General features: G+C 40.9%; 1 protein-coding gene across 1 annotated transcript; it reads right to left on the minus strand.

Moving 5' to 3' along the window:
* Positions 1–806: 806 nt before the first annotated feature.
* On the minus strand, positions 807–17423 carry htra4 (HtrA serine peptidase 4). The gene is made up of 9 exons (XM_068703367.1): positions 16997–17423; positions 10552–10651; positions 10249–10453; positions 8748–8942; positions 8594–8626; positions 7512–7626; positions 7344–7401; positions 7023–7118; positions 807–4410 (listed from the first exon to the last, which is right to left on the minus strand). Exons 1-9 carry the CDS (start codon positions 17421–17423, stop codon positions 4245–4247), a joined length of 1395 nt encoding a protein of 464 aa, XP_068559468.1. The 3' UTR covers positions 807–4244.
* Between the last annotated feature and the right edge of the window lie 3168 nt (positions 17424–20591).

Below are 20591 nucleotides of genomic sequence, written 5' to 3' on the forward strand. Positions count from 1 at the left end.
AACTATGTTTTCATTAGTGTATCATCAGCTGAAACTACGACTCGTGTTTTTGTTAGCTTAGAATGAGCCCTTCATACAGTATCTACAAAGGGAGCGGGTCCTTTTCACAGTGTCCGCCATGTCGCACCGCTACAGTGGCCCAGAATGGACATTTCAGGTTTTTACGTTACCTGAAGGCCACCGTAGTTCTCTCGTTGCGAAATGGTGGTAACGCGAGCCGCAGAGTGCAGAACCGTGGGACCGCCAGCTGCCGTCTGCCTTCCATAGCTCCTGTAGTAGTGATATTATGGTATGGATGGCCTGTGGGCAAAGCCAACGGCATCACCTCAGTTTTGCAATCGGCGGCTCACGTTACAGCGGTCTTGGAAATGGATTGGTGTGCGGGGTATTCAGTTGGCTGCAATCTGCAACCACGTCACTAGTTGGCAGTGGCGGGCCGTGCATTTTATACCTGGGCCTTCACTGCTGTCCTACTACAGTAAACCACCTCTGATTAACCTCATTATGACGCCACAGCTACGGTTATTATTTGTTTCGTGTAACAACAAATTAAGCTCAACACCTACAAATACACTTACTGCAGAGTGCAGTTACATGAATACGCGCATGACGGAATGCTGTGTCATTAACGAACAATGCATATAATCAAAATCAATTCAGCTAAAACACGCATTCCACCACACACTCAAGAGCACGGGCCATTCAAATATTATTCATATCAGAGGGAACAATATTACACATATCATGAAAACTACACGATAGACAAATTAACACAGTAGTAACGCAATCACTCCCTGCAGGAAATACACGACACCTTAGTTCTTGTTACTGACGGATTTATTCGTCTGTCAACACCGAGAGGGAAAATGAGTCCACTTGAAAACACATGAGTCTTAAAAGATGATCACTTAAAAACTTAAACTTAACTTTAACACTTTGCGCATTATATATAGACCGCTGCTGCTTCGCGTGTCTTCTTGTTGCTGTGCACCGGCTAAATGTGTCCCCAGCACAACATAGGACGTAACAATAGTAGTTCCTATCACATATAAAACCAAACAAAAATCCATATTCATAAAAACAAGTTGTACAAATAATAATATATAAACAAGCATATTAAATAATGACATACATAATATGTATGGCAGTTAAAGCTACTGCAGTTCACTTAACCAAAGCTGCTGTTCACTATTTAAAGACAAAGTCCATCCTCCTTTCTTTGTTAATAAAGAGTTTAATAACACAGTTGTTCAGTACATTTGTGCGTTTTAGTTCCAGTAAGAAGTCCTTCTCTATTCATGGACGCCAGTGAAGACTGTCGAGTCTCCCCAGTTGTATTTCCTGAATACGTTTTTATGCGTTTGAGGGCTGAAAATGTCCGCTCCACAGAGGCAGTAGATACTGGGATTGTCACCGCCCAACATGTCACGCTAGCCCACTGACCAATCATGACATGTCAAAGAATACGCCCAACATGTCAAACTAAAAATCTGATTGGTTGAAGACTATGACAATCAACACTATCGTCCTCATTTACATAAACTGCAAAGGGATTCACTTGTAAGTCTGAAGGCCTCCAGGCAGATTTGTTTACTTAGAGACAACATAGATGTGAAATCTGATTGGCTCTACTTAAAACAAGCTGTGCTGGAAGCAGAGCTGCAGAGAAAGACAGTAGCTGTGCAATGAGAAAATAAGATAATGGGAAAAATATTTAGAATACATGTAGTGTATTTATGAAAAATTATTAAATTATAAAATAACTTTGAGATTCTGTCTAGGCCAGCAGAGAAGGCCTTGCTGGCCCTGAAAGCCCACCACTGGTAGATGGCACCAAATCCTACACACTGGTCCTATAAGAATTTGTGGCATTCACCAATTTTGTCGTACTTACAAATTTTTCTGAGATATCAACAAAATTCAGTCTACCCTTCTCCATACCTGAAATCATGAGTAAATCATTAATCTGAATTAATTTGAAGTTTAAATATTATACAGAAAGTAATTACAATACAATTCATGACTTACCCAAAACTAAATTAATATTCTATTCATCAAGTCAGGGTCTCAGGATAAGAATATTAAAACACTCTTGCCTGTTGCACTGCATAATCCACACAACACACTGTCAACAGCACTCAAACACACTTCTAACACAGTGAGGCCTGTGGATTATCGGAGCATTGTCTCCAGAAAAACTATCTGGTGCAGAAATGTTTTTTTTCTAATGGTGTGAGCACCACAAGTGAAATTCCACTTACCACCATTGTATTGGGGTGGAGGCAGAAATCTCAGAAATGGGGTTCCTTTAAAACGTGGGCAATAAAATCATAATTATCGGTATGTATTTAGGTGAATTGACCCTGTTGGAGATTCCCAAACCTTTCAGACCATTTGTGAATGTTATTTATCATTTATGAATTCTGTTGAATAATATTTAATTTCCTGGGGAAATGCTTGTCACCTCTTCTGTACCTCCTAAACTCCTGTAGCTTCCGTGTTCTCGCTCAGTGGCGGTTTGCATCGCTGCTAAGTTGCGTTGCCATTTTGTTGTTTTCTTTGGAAATTGAACCGTTCATGCCGTAAACCTTCGTATGAACGTTGTTGACTTCTCCGAAAGGGAATTCTGTTATTTTTGCAGGTTTAGGAGCAGAAGTGCAGAATGAGAGACCGGAAAGGGAGACCATGGGTCCATATTGTCTTCTGCAAGTGTGCCTTCCTTTGTTTAACGTCAGAACTTTTGGTTATCTGTGTAATTGCTCTAACACTTTACTTTGCCCACTAAGTATCACTGATTCTCTTCTTGTATATATCGTTTTTTCATGGTTTCAAGGAAATTTGTTATAATTTAGGTTAGATGTTTAGTATTTGTATGTATTTTAAGAAAAATAATGAAATCAGCACAGGGCTGTTTTGCCCTGCTAAGAGAGCAGAGGTACAGGAAAAAAGACCAGGAGGTAATTAATAGAATATAGATATTGTCTTCTGGAAGAACAAATAAGTGCTGGAAAACCACATCACTTGAGAGGTCTCCTTCCATTCTCTATACATATCTGTTACACCACACCAGATGACACGTCCATCCAAATTTTGACATTATTGTAACGTGATGTGTATGTATAATAAACAACTGCTGTGAATTAAATGACAACTTCTGATTTTAAGTTTAGGACCAGTTTGGTCTTTTAGCAAGGCTGTCGTGTACCGATAGGCAGCTCACCAGTGATTTAGCTCATTGATGTGGCGTCTGTATACTGCATACAATGTGGTCGTAGTCTCTGTGACGTCCCCCATAGGGCCGCTGTGAAGCTCATAGTGGGTGGCTCCGGCCCTAGCCATCTTGGCAAAGCAACCACGCCCTTAATTATGTCTCACTTTAAGCTATAAAGGTGCTGTGTGTAGGCTCTAGTGACATCTAGGGGTGAGGTTGCAGATTGCATCCAGCTGAACACCCCTTCGCTCACATAAAAAATGTGAATGTCTCTCTAGAGCCGGTGTTTGTTTTGTCCGTTCGGGGCTGCCGTAGGAAGATGGCGGTGCGACATTGCAGACATTAACATCAACGGCTCTTTCTGAGATAACGAAAACTCAACGATTCAGGTGACTGATGAAACCATAGTTATGAATGTCATATTCAACTTCTGATAACAGATGGACCTGAATGCCACACACTGGCCCTTTAATATCATTTAAACAGGTGAGTGGTATGAGTTATGTGTTTACCACATTGTATTCTATATATGTATGTATATTTCTTTTTTTTCTTCTGTGACGGCCATCTTGTGCTGTTGTGTTTTTCCCTGCCTGTTTGCTGACCAGCAGGTGATAATGATTTGAGCTGATTACTGCCTCTGCAAGAATTGCCAGATTTCTCTCTTTCACACTTGCCTGAGGAAAATCTTACAGATGGAAACAGCCTTCAAATGACAAATAAAGTATTCAATTGGAGCCTAAACAGTGTGCACACCTCCTTTGTGCCCTGTAGTTAAGACTTTTTCTTGTTCCTGAGTATCTATTTATAGTGTCTGCACTTTCCTTCCCGTATGATTATTGAACGTTATTTGCATAAAGTGGCGGCTCTAGAAATGAGCCCTTGCTCTTTCATTCTGAGGAAAATGTGCTCGCTCTCACAACAAACCGAGTAATGCAGGCAACAAATCCAACTGCAGTTTTTGTTTTTCCAGCGGCTCAGTGTGTTAAAGTCAATCTTTGTCTTTAATGGTCGCCATGTACAGTGAGCGGTATCATTCAGTTTCTTCAGGAGTGACGGTCAGAGTAACGTCCTCATCCTTTCGCCTCACCGTCACTGAAAGCGCGGCGCCGCTCCGGACGGCTTCCCTCACGTCCTGCGTGGTGCGGACGGGCCGGCCGTTGATGCCGATGACAACGTCGCGGTCGATCAAGCCAGCGCTGCGGAGAAGAGAACGCCAAGCCATCACTCACGTTTCAACCCTTTTGAACCCTGAGCAGTTTTTCGGGGGCGTTTTTTGCTCCTGTCACTTTTTTTTTCAATGTAAAAGTCCTGCACCTCTATGGAACCAATCATGGCTAGAAGTAGATATAACAAAAAGAAAAGTCTTTTGTGCAGTATAACACAGTTACCATGCCAAAGATCAAAAGATAGAAAAAAATGCTAAAATGTTGAATTTCTTTAATAATTTCTTTTACAAATATTGGAAAACACTGGAATTTATATCCCGAATTTTTTTTACCAATTTTGGAAATATATATATATATATATATATATTGAACTATTCAAATTTGTACAACCTTACAGCCTCTGCTCTCTGCTCTGCACTCAGCCGCCTGCAGTTCAGCGCAGAATTTAATGCTTTTTTTTACAGGATCTGGTTACTTCAAATATATATTTGGGGCAATATTTTAAATGAAACGTGCAGACTAAAATGTCTTTGTTGAAATATCACAATTTGATTGTTTTGGCTGCTTTTTCTGACAAAAGTGTTTGTAACACGTGTTCGAGGAGTGTCGGAAAGATGAAAATCTGACGATAATGGCGGTTCTTATAAACGGTGTAGTTTTGGTGATTGTTTGAAGAAAACATGGTTTTGTGGCTCAGATTGTTTTAGAACGTCAGTAAAACAGGCCAGCTGGGTGGATCTCACACACAGGAAAACATCTTTGACCTTTAGACAAGTCTGATCCTGTGTCAGGTTCCCTCTCCCTCGTGAGACAAACCTAACATGGGATCAAGGCTTTATCATGCACCGCCCTGCTTAAGGGATTTACTCTGATGATCTTTTGCAGACTGATTGTTGATACACGCAAAACTGTAGCAAAAGATTGTACATTCTGATCCCAGACAAAAGCGAGGGATGCAAGGAGTATACAGCGCTCAATTCAGCACTGTCATGGTAAATTGAAATCCTCTGCTGTACTCTGTTGTATGTTAGACCGCCGCTGTGTGCTGTTCAAAGCTTCAGGCTTTCAATGTCACGGGAGGCGGTGTTGGACTATTAAGAATATAGAGAGCGAGGGAGATGTCAGAGCTTGGCCTGTGGGAAACACGGGGATAATGAGCAGCCGGACCGATCCACGGCCTTGAGAACTGCGGGGATGCTCTTATTCAGCGGCTGGAAAAAATATCCAGAGGGCCTCCAAATGCCAGTTCACAGCCCTGCTGTTGCATTTTGTAAAAGCCTACAACCTAAACAGGCTCGGTCCAACAATGGCTACCGATAAGCTCCAGGTAATGCTGTCTAATAAAAATAAAATAAAAATACAGCTCACTATGTTACTTTGAAACATACTCTTATGCAAGAACTAACAAGTTCGCTTGGAGAATAACATTGACATGTGCATGAGTCAATTAGGGATTCCTGTTATTCTTTTTAAGGCACAGGTGATGCTGATGTGTTTTGGACTGAAACCACCAGAACAAAAATAGGAGAACTTGTACGGATTCATTGCTCATTCCAAAATATTCCATTATACATACGACATAGACAGAAATCCAGTGTAAAAACTGCTCATATTGAAGTTGCACTCGTCAACAATTTCATATTAACAATGGATCAAATTAAAAACAGACTAATTTGGAAGTTGTCGCTCTTAGTGATAAACCCACAGTGAATTTTCACCGACTCTGCGCTTCCCCTAAATTTAAGAGAGCATTTTAGGGTCTTTTAGCTTATTTTATATTCCCCAAAATGTCACTCTCAATAACATTGTTTCCAGTCACAGCAGACAGCTTAAAAAAAACGCCTTCTTTACACCACCTGACCAGCACCAGTCAGTACACGGTACATAGCAGGTGAACATAGAAGAGGATTTAGCAGCTAAAGAGACCAAAGAAATAGAGTTAATTTTCAACAAATTCTTTGTCATATACAGCAGCTCGGTCAGTGGTGCTACGCTTCACGGTGTGGCGCTCTAGGTTCCCCTCTAGCGAGTCACTATCCACTTGTTTCCATGCATACAAGCTCTTTTCCAAATAAACTAGCCATGAGGGTTTGCTTAGTTTTACAGGTTCACTTACGTATCAAAACTATTTGGTTAGAAGTGGTGTAAAAAGCACTAGCATTGTTATTGCACCAGGGCCCAGAGAGAGGTCAGACCATGGCTCTAGGCACAATACCTGTCCTGTATGAGCAATTCAACAAAGAACTAATTCAATGTATTAAATCAATCTAACAAATTGATATGCTGATTCTACATAAACTATAGAAACAAAACTGTTCAATTAAATTATTCATTTCTTATTATCTTTGGTATTTTTGTCATATCTGTCTGCTTGGCAAAGGTTTGATAACACGTTTTTACAGTGAGGTCAATGCCACCAACCAGTTAGTGTTAGTGTGCAGTGCTTTTTTTTAGATCTTTTTTTGATTATGAATACAGCTGCCTGGTAAAACTGGAAACAGAGCGGTGAGACTGAACCAAACCAATCAAAAGGAAACAGAAACTATCAGCGAATATCAATAACCTGTATTTTGCCCGTCTTGTGAAATTGTAAGCTGAATGGGGGGGACACACAGTAGAAGTGATTGTAGCTTGGCTCTTACCTGGATGCAGCTGTTCCAGGTATTACCTCATAGATGTAAACACCTGAGCTCACATCTGGAACTTCGCTCTCACGCTCCTTGAGATCTCGAATCAAGCTGGACAAATGGAGACAAAGATGGATTAGAGACATCTAGAAACAATGTGTTCCAACTGAAACTACTCCAATGAGATAAAGCCTGTTGGTCCAAAAGACACATGCCAAAAAAATTATTCAGTCATATATATCATATATATGAAAGGATTAGCATATATATATATATGGATGTCTTCCTAAAACGAACGTGGTATTCTAGAAATGTGTTCTTGTGAGGTTTACTTACGATGGTGAGAGCTGTATCATCCGGACGCCTATGTATTTGTTTTTTTGTTGCGTATTTCCTAAATGCAAATAAAAGGTTGAATAAATCAAATATTTAAATGAGTGAAAGAGATTTACAAAGTAATTCCTGGAGACTAGATCCACAACACCAGCATTAGATCCTGCTCACTGTGGACTTGTCTGTTGTAGGAATCGGCGAGGAATTGGCGTATTCTGTCGGCAGGGACGGCAAAAGAGATCCCTGCTGCCACTTTCAGGGTATTCATGCCTATTACATCTCCATCCTGTTAAAAGAACAGAATGGAAGATGAGACCAGGTGTGCTTCCATCCAGCCATGCTTTAATGCATACTGAAGAGACAAAACATTGTCTCACCATCTCTCGCCACCTTTCTAATGTATGGCCTTCCTCACGATAATACATGAAATTAACAGAAAAGTCACATTTCGTTTAGGGTTTAACCAGCCCTCTTTAAATTACGCCATCTCAAACGGGTCTCATCAAATAAATAATTGTAATGTTTTTAAATCGTGCCTTGACTTTTGAATCCATCGGTCTTCAAGTTGGAAACAGTAGTGGAGTCAGTATAACGCATTTTAGACTTTTGCGTTTATACGCTACAGGTTTAACGTAGTGAATCAGCTTTTTGCGTGTCGCTTAACACGTTTACCTCGAAGTACATGTAATTGCCAGGTTCGGACGGAAACCTGGCCTGAAGTATTTCATTGGTTTCACGTCTCGGCGAGAGTAGTACGGCTCTTTTTCTTCCAATGCACATCCCAAAGCTCATAGTCTATTAAATGTTCCTTTTACCTTCAACAAAACTCATCAGTCTTGGTTATTGTAGTAACTTATCTGGGTTTTCACAGTGAAGGACGATTTATAAAATGCACCGTCGGTATGGCAACTGTTCTCCTTTTAGAGAGAACTGCATTTTTAGGGAAAGGAAGCTGGAGGGAGCGACCCTGATAAATGGATGTACCATCTGTATGATTTTATTCCACGGTAACAATGCAAAGGCCTCCATAATTAGGTCTTGTCCTAAAATACTGTGAGGGAGGCTTAATCGTGAACCTGAGGGAGCAGACTGGAGACTTTGGGTATTAAATAAAACAAAATCATGACCTTAGTCTTCACTGTCATGAATAAAACAGGAAAGATTGCCTGCATAGCAGAGGGCATAACAAATATGCAAATGATGAATAATGGTGTCATCACTTTTCATGCGATGTAGCACTATAAATCTCTTACCAAGTTGACAAGCGGCCCACCAGAGTTGCCATACTGTGAATCAACAGAGTAACAACAACATTTTACTTACTCATCGTGAAAGTGGAACAGAAATTGTCAAGACAGATCATAAAAGTGCAGAACCGAGACAGGAAACGATTGTGGTCTCACTGACATTAATGATGGCATCGGTTTGGATGTAGTCCATGTCCGAGTCCTTAAAGCCCAGCTCCAGGCCGTTGCGCTGAGCGGTGCTGATAATGCCGGTGGTGACGGTGTTCTGCAGGGAGAAGGGGCTTCCCACCGCCACCACAAACTCACCGGGACGCAGGTCTGAGGACTGGCCGAGACGAAGCGCAGGCAGGGGACTCTGCAGCAAGTCACACAGAGAAGGATACCAATCAGTTTTATGAATGGAACAGGAAGACGCTGGGTGAAATGATGTATTGGCTCAACTTGGTAAGATTACTTCAGGTCAGCAGGCTAACTAGCCCTCCTACATACTAGGATTGGTTAGTACAGATTGAATAAGAGGTCAATGAGGCTACACACAGCTGACCTACTGTTTAGTAAGGCTTGATAGTAACAATAAAAGTCCACCCATAATTTGTTATTTAGCAGTTTTAACTCAGACAAGTGGTAATTTTCACGCATTTTAGACTTTTTGTGTGTCATTTAAACGTCAAAAGTTTTGACGATGTGAAACAGCTTTTTGCTTGTCACTTAACGCCAAGTCAATACCGTGAAGTGGTTGCAGTTATGCTCAGGCAACTAAACTATTTAGTTAGGTTCAGGAAAAAAAACATGGTTGAGCTTAGAATAACTTACCCTGGTAATAAAAACGGCTCTACTTGAATCTTTGCTTAGGTTCTTGAGACCAAGCACTACACTGGGAATGCTTTTGTTTTATTAGCACCACCCTCAACATCGGATTTGTGGAGTATATAGAAAACTAAACTAAGCCTTAGCTTGTCCCTGCCTGCCTCCTCAAGGCTGATGCCATTCATCTCTGGGGTGTCTTGCAATGCTCAGCGAAATTCATAGCCAAATCTCCCGTGGCGTGGAGTCTTATGTCATCACAAATTTGCCTTTTAGGCAGGCTTTAGAACTGTCTCTACAAGGAATGTAACCCAGAGAGTTATAGCATTGTACAGATGTCACCACTCCCTGATTGTTTCTCAGACTAACTCCTTCACCTATAAAGCAGTCAAAGACAGTGATTCCTCTGGCTTTCTCTTTGGGATTCTTGAGGTACTCTTGTATTCAGATCAGCACTAAAAAATGTTAATAATGTGCTTCATGCTGAGTGGAGTCTGACTGAAGGAGTAGAGAATCCATCTCTGCCATACAAAGCAGCTGGTTGTGTAAGAGCGTGTCTGAGCAGTGACATGTTTTATTCAGAACAGCACTCACCAATACACAAAAAAAAGAAGTCTGAGGCTTTGAATTTACGAGGCATGACCTAACACCGCCCCAGAGGAATTCAGACAACAAATTGACCGAGTGAAGAAGTAGAGTGTAATTTTGGTTGGCAGAGGCCGTTGTTGACTTTCTTCACGGAATAACTTATTGTGTGGGGTTAATACACTTTGATGACAAGCTGCGAGGCCAGAGGAAAACACAGACCAGAGTTAAGTCTGAGACCCTTGGGGAGCTAAGGTGACACAGTCACTCACATCTGGTTCGATTTTGATGAGAGCAATGTCCATCTTCTGGTCCACGTCCTTAACTGAAGCGTCGTACTGCGAACCGCTTTTCAGCTCCACTATTATCTGCCGCTTGTTATTGAGTACGTGAGCACTGGTGAGGATCCAGCCGTCCTCTGACACTAAAAACCCAGAGCCACTTGACACAGAGACCTCCTTCCTGGAAAATGGCACTCTGACAAGAGAAAGGGCAAAAGGAAAACATGATTTTAGATCTGTTGGAATTTGAGTGTAGAAGGTGACAATTAATGTTCTTGCTTCGGTTATATTTACCCTTGGAAAAGCTCTAGATGCACCACAGCTGGGATGATCTTGTCCACCACATCTGCAATGAAGTTGAACTTGTAGCGCATACTTCCTTGATGTTGCATTCCTTTGAGGACACAGGACAATAGATGACAGATTAGGCCACTAAACTACTCTAAAATGTGATTAAATCTGTAAATTAAAAAAAAGAAAAAAAATTCAAACTATTTCTAGCCATACTAGCAGTGTGGCGCTAAGGATGAAAGTGTTGATCAGTTGGTTGGTTGGCTCATCAGACTGATCTCAACAACAATTGACAAACTTTGTGTTCCGGTCATGGTCCCCACAGGATGAATTGTATTGACTTTGGTGAGCCCATGCCCTTTCCTGTAGCACCACCAAAGCTTTAGCCATTGAGGTTGGCGAAGTCAACAAAGAGTGCTCTATGAGGTTGTAAATGCTAATGTCATCATGCTAACATGCTCGCATAATGTTCACTAGTGGGTTTTTTCCTTGCCTTCGCTAAGCCCCGATCTCCGCTACTGCTCCGACAAGCTGTCAGAGCTACCATGGAGCCCAAACTGTCACTAACTGCACTCCCTGAATAAATATAGTTTTTTGGAAAAACAAAAAAGCGATTTCAGAGTGAAGCAGACAGAAGTGTCTAAAATATGTGTTTGAAGGGTAAAAAAGATAAAGATAGAAGCTAAAGCTACAGATCACAGTGTAAAAGTGAACCACCACATCACCTGGCGATCAAGACAGAATAATCAGAATCAGAAGACAATGAAATTAAGGAACAACACTGTTCCTGTAAAACCAGGTAAGTCTCTATTCACTGTTACAACCATTAAAAAGCAAAAGCAGCAAGTGTTGATATTCAATAGCTAGCATAGCATAGAAGTGTAAACGCTAGTTAATGATGAGCTAACGTAATCCGCTATGTTAGCTCCACAGGTTTTTATGTAGACATGCCGCTTTAGAAAGGTACATCACTATTAAACAATATTTTACCATGACTAGCTCAAACTTCATGATAGCTACGCTATGATTGGCCATTCTGCGTTCAAGGGGTTGGACTTAGCAAAAGGTACATTTTGGACAGACAGCTTTGAACTAAATGCTAAAGTCAGCATGCTAACATGATAGGCAAAGTAAACATGCAGATGTTCAGTCGGTTGTGTTTAGGCCAACCTTGATTATATATTTTTTGTGGGGCAGAAAAGGAAAAAAATAGACAGTGAGTGATTGGCGTAATGCAAACGATCACAAAATTCTACAAGCAACTCATTGCAACTCCAATTATATGCAATCCTGTCAGCTCCTTCAACTTGTGCATTAAGCCGTTTTTTGTATGAGCCAGTAAAGATGATTATTTTTGTTGTAAAGTTGTGCATTTTAACATGGGGATCTGTGGAGATTGACTCGCTTTCGGAGTTTGTTTTTGGCACATTCGCATTGACTCCATTTTTCTGTCCCAGAGGTTGCCGCTTGGTTGCAGAGGACTTAGTCCACTGCAAGACTCGGGGGAATTCACAATTTGAAACCGCTATCATTTGAAACCACTATCTGCCCCGTTTCACAAAATATGATGCACTAAACTATAACATCGCAAACATGCCCAAAGAGTTTAGCTGATGAGCGCAATCATCCTTTTTTTGTGTCTGATTGCAATTTTCCATGTGGCAAACTACAAACGTGCTTGAGGCCAATGCGTCGGTTGCGGTTCCAGGATGAAAAGGGAAAAAAGTAAGTGGCTTTAGACTGTGATTAATTCAATGTGAATACATTGTTTTCATATAGTCTTTCCCTTTTTTCTCCTCTTTATTTCTTGCTATAGAGTAAATATTAGGCTGAATTTTCAGAGCACGTGGCTAATGTTCGACTTTTAATATTAGCTTTTATTGGTGTTAATTATAGTGAGTTCATGGACTTCAGCACAAACAAACTTCTCCATAAAAACAAAGAGGAAGCATGTGCCAAAACCATCTATTCATCTCTGCTACCTTGCTTTATTTATACAGTTTATTAGCTGTTTTAAAATCTGATAGAGTTGAAGGCTGGAGTGCTTACAAGAGGAAATGGAAGGTCAAACCTCCACAGTTTGAAAGGCGGGTTGGGTTCTATTTAAAATGCTATCTCCTGTGGACACCTGTGTTTGAGTCACCTGAGGGCAGTGCAATCTCTTCCCCGATAATATCTCCAAAATTATCTTCCTGCTCTCTAAGCAAATGCGCAATCCTACTTCTGAAGCCACCACATTCTGACTGATGCTGTGTTTACAGAGTTGCACAAATGAACTCGTCACTGCAGTAACAACCTTTTGAGCAAATGCCAGCGTGCCTATTGCCAAGAGCTACTTTGGCACCAGCTATTTTTGCCTGTCAGAGAGCTGAACTAACAAATCAACAGTATCCTCCCTGTTGGCAGGGAGATCCTGGGCCTTTCACTACCCTTTCAATTACGCTGAACTGCTCCATGCCAACTTGTGTGATTATTGTGGATCATCCATCAGATGAATACTTATGTGACATGCCATCTAATCTGCTATCAGGTCTTCAAATTTGAAAACAACTGTCGATCTGCACATAAGGCCATGTAGATCACACATTCGGCATTTCCATCACAAATGTGTTATTTCAAAAAAGGGTTACATGTTTCAACCTGTTAATGGTGTTCTCAAACATAGATCATGTTTGTTACACCTCAAAGACGCACGCAGTGGGCCTCATTCACCAGCCATTTTGAGAAAGACATATCTTCTTAAAACCCAGTTTGCACGAAGATTCTGATGTTTACCAATGTTTTCTTATTTGGGATTTGTTCTTAGGTAAAAATAGAATCAGAGCACACGAGAGAGCACATTTGAGTTCTGATACGTTTGTGCTAATGTTTGGTTATTGCGTTTTCTACTACTCTACAGTTGCATATTATAAGATTTAAATTACAATAATAAAAAATAATAATTATACATATCATTGTGGTCTTTTAAAATTAATAAACATTACACTAATTGTTTAAGGTCAAAAACCTTCACATTTTCTTGGGAGAGGACTCCCAATCCTTAACTTACCACCAGACGGTTTGTTACACACAACCATCTGAGGAGCCGTCTTTGGAAACTGTTTGGAAAAAGGCATGTACTTGATGGTGATTTGTTAAACCATCTGTCAATCAAAGTCTTGCCAAAGCCAGTCGGGAGAAGAGAGAAAACAGTGTTTCCATGGAGAAAAGCCTTTGCTCTGCTCATCTTTCATTGAAGAAATACTCTGTTAGTGCTGCAGCTATTGCAGCACCTACGCTAACCTGTGTCATCAGACACATGCCTAAACCCCGCCCACATCTGCCCGTAGCTAATCGCGGGACGCTGATTGGTTTGTGGAACTTAAAGCCTGACAAGATGGATTTTTGTTTTATATGTGATCCTGTGATTCTCGTGTAACATCGCGGGAATCCAGCTACCGTGCCAGCAGAGTACTCCATTTAATAATTGTCACTGTCCATCAATCGGGGGGGGGGGGGTTCTCAATTAAAGTCACCGTGGCATATTGTGAAGGGAGGGAAGGGCCTCAAAAAACGTCTGTAGTCAATAATATTAAGGCGTCTCTGCCTCGACGGCGTATGTCTGTGAGCTTTTGCATACCTGCTCGTATAAGAGAGCAACGGGAGGTGCAGGGCATGATGAATTCTCTCCTCTGTGGACGGCGATGATAAGAAACTGCACATTATGAAAATGGATGAGGAATATATATTTACACAGCAGCGTGGTGGTTTCCCTCTGGAGGATAACACTCCATCATCGGAGGATTCGCGACTGCATTTTGTCTTGCTCTTCTGAGCACGAATGTGCAGAACAGTAGAGGCACACTACATCAAGCCTTCTGGGAAGACATTCTACGGATACATATATTGTTTTCATCCAATGTGAGAGTCGTGCACAGTCTCCAAAACAGAGGATGGAGAGCTTCTCAAATCAAATTAAAGAGCGCAGATGATGATGATGAGTGGGGGTTTTTTAGCGCCACACAGCAGGAAAATAATACAATCTGACCATATTTTGAACCTTCATTTGTTCAGAGAATGATAATGGAGCACGGTGACCTTTTTCATTTTTAGCAAAATATCATTCCCTTAGTCCTGATCGATACAGCAGAGGTTGAAAGGAGATCTCCAGCGATTTACCATTGCACCCTTCCTTCCTGCCTGCTTAAAGCCCGTATGACTTTGATACATCACACCCCAGTTTGTACGGCAGCTGGCTTCCTGTTAAAACATGTGTAGTCTCTCTGACCAATCTGAGATAGGTACGTTTATTTTCTCAGACTTGGCAACGCGCCTCCAGAGCCACAGAAGACACTACATACTGTTTGAGTGAGTCTTAACCATGACAGTAAACTGACTTTCATGTGGGAAACTGGTGGAGTTGTTCCAGGGACATGCAGTCACTTGTCATCATGACAAGTAAAAAACAAATAATGCTAAAATAAAATAAATATTAATATTTCTCTACTGATCTGTGCTATAAATGTAATTTCTGTATGATTCCAATAATTTGTATAATCAAAATCGCTGAATTAGCGCATGTTCTGTTCAAACAGAGAGGAGACACGAGAGGTGAGGCCTCACTTCAGACTGTGAATCCCTCACTAACTGGGTTGAGCGCGTGCCTTTTGCTTTCTCATTGTTTGTCACCATTGTAATATTTGTAGACACTTTTATTATAGGTCCTTTCCTTACATAGAATAGGTACTGTATTTCACATCTGTGTAGAACATATTTAGTGTTGCTGATCTGACAGAAACCGCAGTGAAAAAGCACAGAGGGGCAAACACTACCTCTGCCTCAAAGAAGAGGGCGTGAGAGAGCCCACGGGTCGGGTTGATGCTTGTTCTGTCGTTGCTCTTCTTCTACACTTCTCTTCTTCTTCTTTTATTTTGCTTTGACCACAAAAATGTAAGATTATATATCCAAGCTTAAAAATGTCTCAAAAAACAAGGAAATATGACCAAATCAACAGCAATTCAACGTCAGACAGGTAAATTAACCTTTTATGTGTTTGTTGTTCTCTTTATACATCCTGGTTGTTACACAGATTATCGCGGAATTTTACGATTTTTGCGGGTGGTGCCCTCGCGGGCACCACCCGCGAAAATCGTGAAATTCCGCTCCGCTTCTGAAACGCTCCCGGTGGAATCAATTATGTTCCTTACCTATGTGTGTGTAAATAATGCTGATATGAAATATGAAAAACAACCAGTAGTCAATGTGCAAGCTGCCAATTTAATGGTGATTTAAATTTCTCTATTGGGTTCATATATTTGTAAATCTGACTTATGTAGTGTCAGTGCCTCACCAGCCAAGAACCTCACCGCACGTCACTGAGTTGTTCTCTCAGTCTTTTCTGAGAATCTCAGCAGTTGTTATCAGGGCATGGATTAGTTTTTCTCAATTCTTTCCCCTGCTGTCCAGTACTTACAAACCTATACACCTATGGCCTATACTGTACATGTGACGTTAGTTTATTATATATAAATTAATATGTTCAACAGCCTCTATCACCCACTGTAAAGACATGTCTGGAAAAAGCAGCAGGGATGTTACCAGTATCATCACCTTTTTAGGAATGTTTCATAAGTGGTATTTATACCAGTAGCTCTGGTCATTGATGGAAGATGTAGCTTATTCAGCTCCTGTGCTTTAAGTGTGACAATTCAGGAAATAAGCTTTGCTTTCTTGCTGGGCTCAACATCTGAAAAAATCTGACCTGGTTCTGTCCAAAAGGTAACAAAATCCACCTTAATCCACCTTAAGCTCACTAATTAACAATAATACTAATGGAAGTATTTATTATTATTATAATAATAATAGTATAACAATAATTAGTTGTATAATAATAGTTATTAATATAATACTACTATTGGTTCTGCTATTACTACTACTACATAAATAATACATAATCATATTTTGTTATTGTATATATATACATATATTTTAGTAGTAGTAGTAATAATAGCAATAATAATAAGTTATTATTATTTAAGTAGCAGTAGTAGTATAATTATTTTAGTAGTAATAGTAGTAGTATAATAATAATAATAATAATAATTTTTAGTTGTAGTAGTAGTAGTATTATTATAATAATAATAATTATTATCATTGTACTATATAAATATTATATACTATATTAGTAGTAGTAGTAGTAGTATAATAATTATTTTATCAGTGGTAGTAGTAGTAGTAGTAGTAGTAGTAGTAGTAGTAGTATAATAACATATTATTATTATTATTATTAGGAGTAGCTACGAGTAGAAGAAGCTTACTGATAATAACATAACTAATATAAATTAATTCATCATGAAGTTTGCTAATCAAATGTAACCTATATTTCTGTAATGCCATCTTTAATAACTTGTGCAGGTAAATATGTTCAGTTATTGAAACAAAAAAGAACTTAAGTTAATCACAAACTCACCTGAATCACACCAACCCCTCTGGATCAAAGTGACCGGGGGACCCTCGCCGAGCTCGGCTCTCCTGTTCTCGGCTCTCAGGCGGCAGATGCTGGGGTACGTCCGTCCGTCGCTGCCGCACACCGGGCCGGAGGAGGCGCACACGCAGGAGACGCGGAGCCCGCCGAGCTTCCCCCCGACGGAGTCGCACAGCAGCCCCTCGCCGCAGGGGAGGCCGCCACCGCTCCGCTCCCCGCAGGCATCGCCCTCCCCGGCCGCGCACACCGCGCAGCAGCCGCATCCGTCCCTCACCTGCCCGTAGTAACAGACCTGCCGCGACGGCGGAGCGCATTGAGAGGCGTCGCAGACACGCGGACAAGTTTGTCTCTTTGTCAGCGGATGGGCGTGCACCGCAGAGGTGAGGAGGGTGAGGTATGCCACCAACTTCATCCTGATCCCAAAATCTCTTCTTGTAGACTCGGTCTAAACTGGTGTAGCTACTGGCTGCTTGGACTACAGTTCATCCAGATAGGCCTTAGATACACACCACCACGCCATGACACTCATGTCACTGCTGCTGTTTTCATAGCCTGTAGCACTGGCTGAGGGCCAGTAATTATCTTCCAGTAGCAGCATGCATCTCCTTCGTGATCCCGTGTGCTGTATCCACACGAAACCTCTATGGAATGCAGCTGCATCAGAATTTATGATTTATGACTTTATGTGGAGACCCAAAGGCGATGTAGGTTACTGAAGTCTCTGCCACCCACTCACGGATACAAAATGTTTTGGGTGGAGCAAGAGATTTTCTGTTAAGTGTGTGGTTTAAAATTAAAGTATTGGCATTTAATGCTGAGGTGAATCTCAGGGCCAATTAACAGCTGTGAGTACTAACAACAATAATAGCCTGTAGACCATAATGTACTAAATGAACATCATGCTGTGTTGAAGAAGGCTTGAAACTAGAGATTCAATTGGCTTCACTCGGTAGAACCGCAGGTTGTCGCCTGGTACTTATAATTGCCGTGTTTGTTGTTTAACTTTATGATAATCATTTTAGGGGAGTAGCTCTGGAGGGAGGCCTGAAGGGACGGGCTGTCAGTGTTGGCGACTTTCTCACTAGATTAAGATACTGTTGGAGCGTGTGCTGTTAGTAATCTTCAGTGCAAAAGAGTTGGCAACACTGACTGTTTTTTTTAATTTATTTTTTAAATCCAGCATACTCTTACTAGTTTTCTCAAGATTACCAACCCTAGCTTTAATAACCATATCCCTAGAGTAAATGTTGTTATTGGTTTAAACTAAACACATCCCATCATGTGTTTAGTGGACAGGAACTGAACCCCTCTGGAGTCTCTGACATGGGTCAGGCTGCTGGATGGAGTTCAAGACCGGATTCGGACAACCAGTTAACCAATTAACATATAGAATGTAACATAAGGAAAAAAAAGAGCACTGCGGCATATATTTACTATTCCTAATAACCCAGGTATGATGATGTCTGATATGAGTGTGTATTTTTTTCTTTCATGGCTTATAACCCAACTTTTTTAGCTACACTGAACTGTGAGTACACAACTTTTTTGGAATGTTTCTGGCATGAACACAGAGTTCCCTGTGACCATAACATAACCCCTTTCTCACTCACACTGTCTTTTCTTTTTTTATTGTACTTTGCATGCACTTGAGATCCAAGTCGGCTTCTTCAAACGACGCAGGCTTCACTCTCCTCCACTCAGCCCCTGATCTTCTTTGTTCGGGCTTTTAGACGCCGTGATTAACTGTCGGCTCTCGTTATGACCGGGAGAATAGCTACCTATTGATCAGAGGCCGGTATCCCTCTCACCAAGATTACACCTGTTGTAGGGCATTGCCTTCGTTTGATCCACAGATGGAACTCATTTACTAACTCTAACTTTACTAACTTTGAGGGGCTCCTCTGAAGGATCTAAAACAACCTTTGATCATATACTGCAGCCTGGTAATGTGGACGGATGCTGAAATCAGATTCTAATTTAGGATCTGCAACCAGCGCAATAAGACATAAAGAAATGTTGTTGTTTTTTTTACCATTGGGATTAAATAAGAGATATCAAGCGTAACTCAAAAGGGATCATTGATAAACCATAGTTCAACTGAAGTTTGATCGATTACATGTTAAGTACATATCATCTGGTCAATACAGTGGTCATATACAGGAAGCCTTTATCATGAACTGGTTCTAATGCAGCGTGGTGATCATTACCCCATCAGTACGTGTGAGTACGTCATCATTTTATTAATGACGTACTCTGGCTGTTCTCCTGACGGGCTTCAGACCAAACTAGGCCTTTCTTCTTTCCTCGCCTCCTCGAGCTGAGACATCCTCTCCTCGGAGCCAGTCAGATGAGCATAACAGTGTTCATGACAGCTTATATATTTACTATTGATTCAATTTACAACATAGTGTGACAAGAACTACAGATGTCATTTTTTTATTACATAACATATTATAAGGTTTATATATTTTATACTGTGAACCATTACAAATGTTTTACTATTCTGTACACGCAGACAAATCAAAGTGCAAGTAAATGTTGTTATTGGTTTAATAATTTGATGTCGGTTGCTGTTAGACTTGTACACATCATGTCACGATTATGAATTCAAATGACCTACATTCAATATAAAAACATACGTAATACCAAGGTGAAATGTCACTAGGAACGCTGTTAGAACAGCGACGCAAAAGATGAAGGGTCATCTTAAATAAACCACATCTGAAGAATGCAAAAAAGAACAGTTACATTTGTAAAGCCCTGCCATGGTTTGAGATTATTCCAGCTGTGTGTCACGCCTCTATTATACGTCGCGGCTGCCGATAAGACTTCAGCAAAGGACACACCAGTGATTCCTGGGTTCTGGGAGGTGTGCGCAGTGGCTGAGACCATTGGTTGTATCCCTGAAAATCCATAATTCCAGCTATTCGGAATGAACAATTATTTCAGCCAATTTCCTCAATCATCTTGCAAAACGTTAACTCCGGCGGTCGAAGGAAGTACACGGGAAAACATGTCAGCAGGGTTGAAGCGCTCCACGAAGCGTCTACAGTTTGTGAAGTGCAGCCCTCTCTTTTACCGTCGCAACATCACTGTGGTAACGCGGCCGCAATCCCGTCAGATGAAATGGGTGTATGAAGCATGGCGTCAACATTTGGTGTCAAGAAGCCTGCTGTTCTCCATCACTGTTCGTACTTGGAGCTACGAAGGGTGCATGCACTTAACCCTCGTAATCAGAAAGTGCAGGGATGATTCTAACTAAATAAGGTGGCGTAGTCTAAAGAGCAACTAGATGCACTACAAACACAGGACGTCACCCGGGAGACCACTGTTCATGTCCTGCGTGAGACCTAACAGTCAACGTTGACTTATTTTACCGTAATTTTGTTAAAGAATTTACATATTTAACCAACACCATGTACGTAACAAAGATACTTATTTGAATCCAAACCATGATCTTTGTCCTAAACCGAACCAAGAACTTTGGTTGCTTAAACAGGTTCTGTACTACAGGGGGTTGTGAGTGGCATTGATAGCTCGTGTTGCTGGACTTTCATTGGAGAACACACAAAAAAGGAAA

This window comes from Cebidichthys violaceus, unplaced genomic scaffold, assembly GCF_023349555.1.
Source record: "Cebidichthys violaceus isolate CVI_PGR_0920_01 unplaced genomic scaffold, fCebVio1.0.p SCAF_9, whole genome shotgun sequence".
Classification (NCBI taxonomy): domain Eukaryota; kingdom Metazoa; phylum Chordata; class Actinopteri; order Perciformes; family Stichaeidae; genus Cebidichthys; species Cebidichthys violaceus.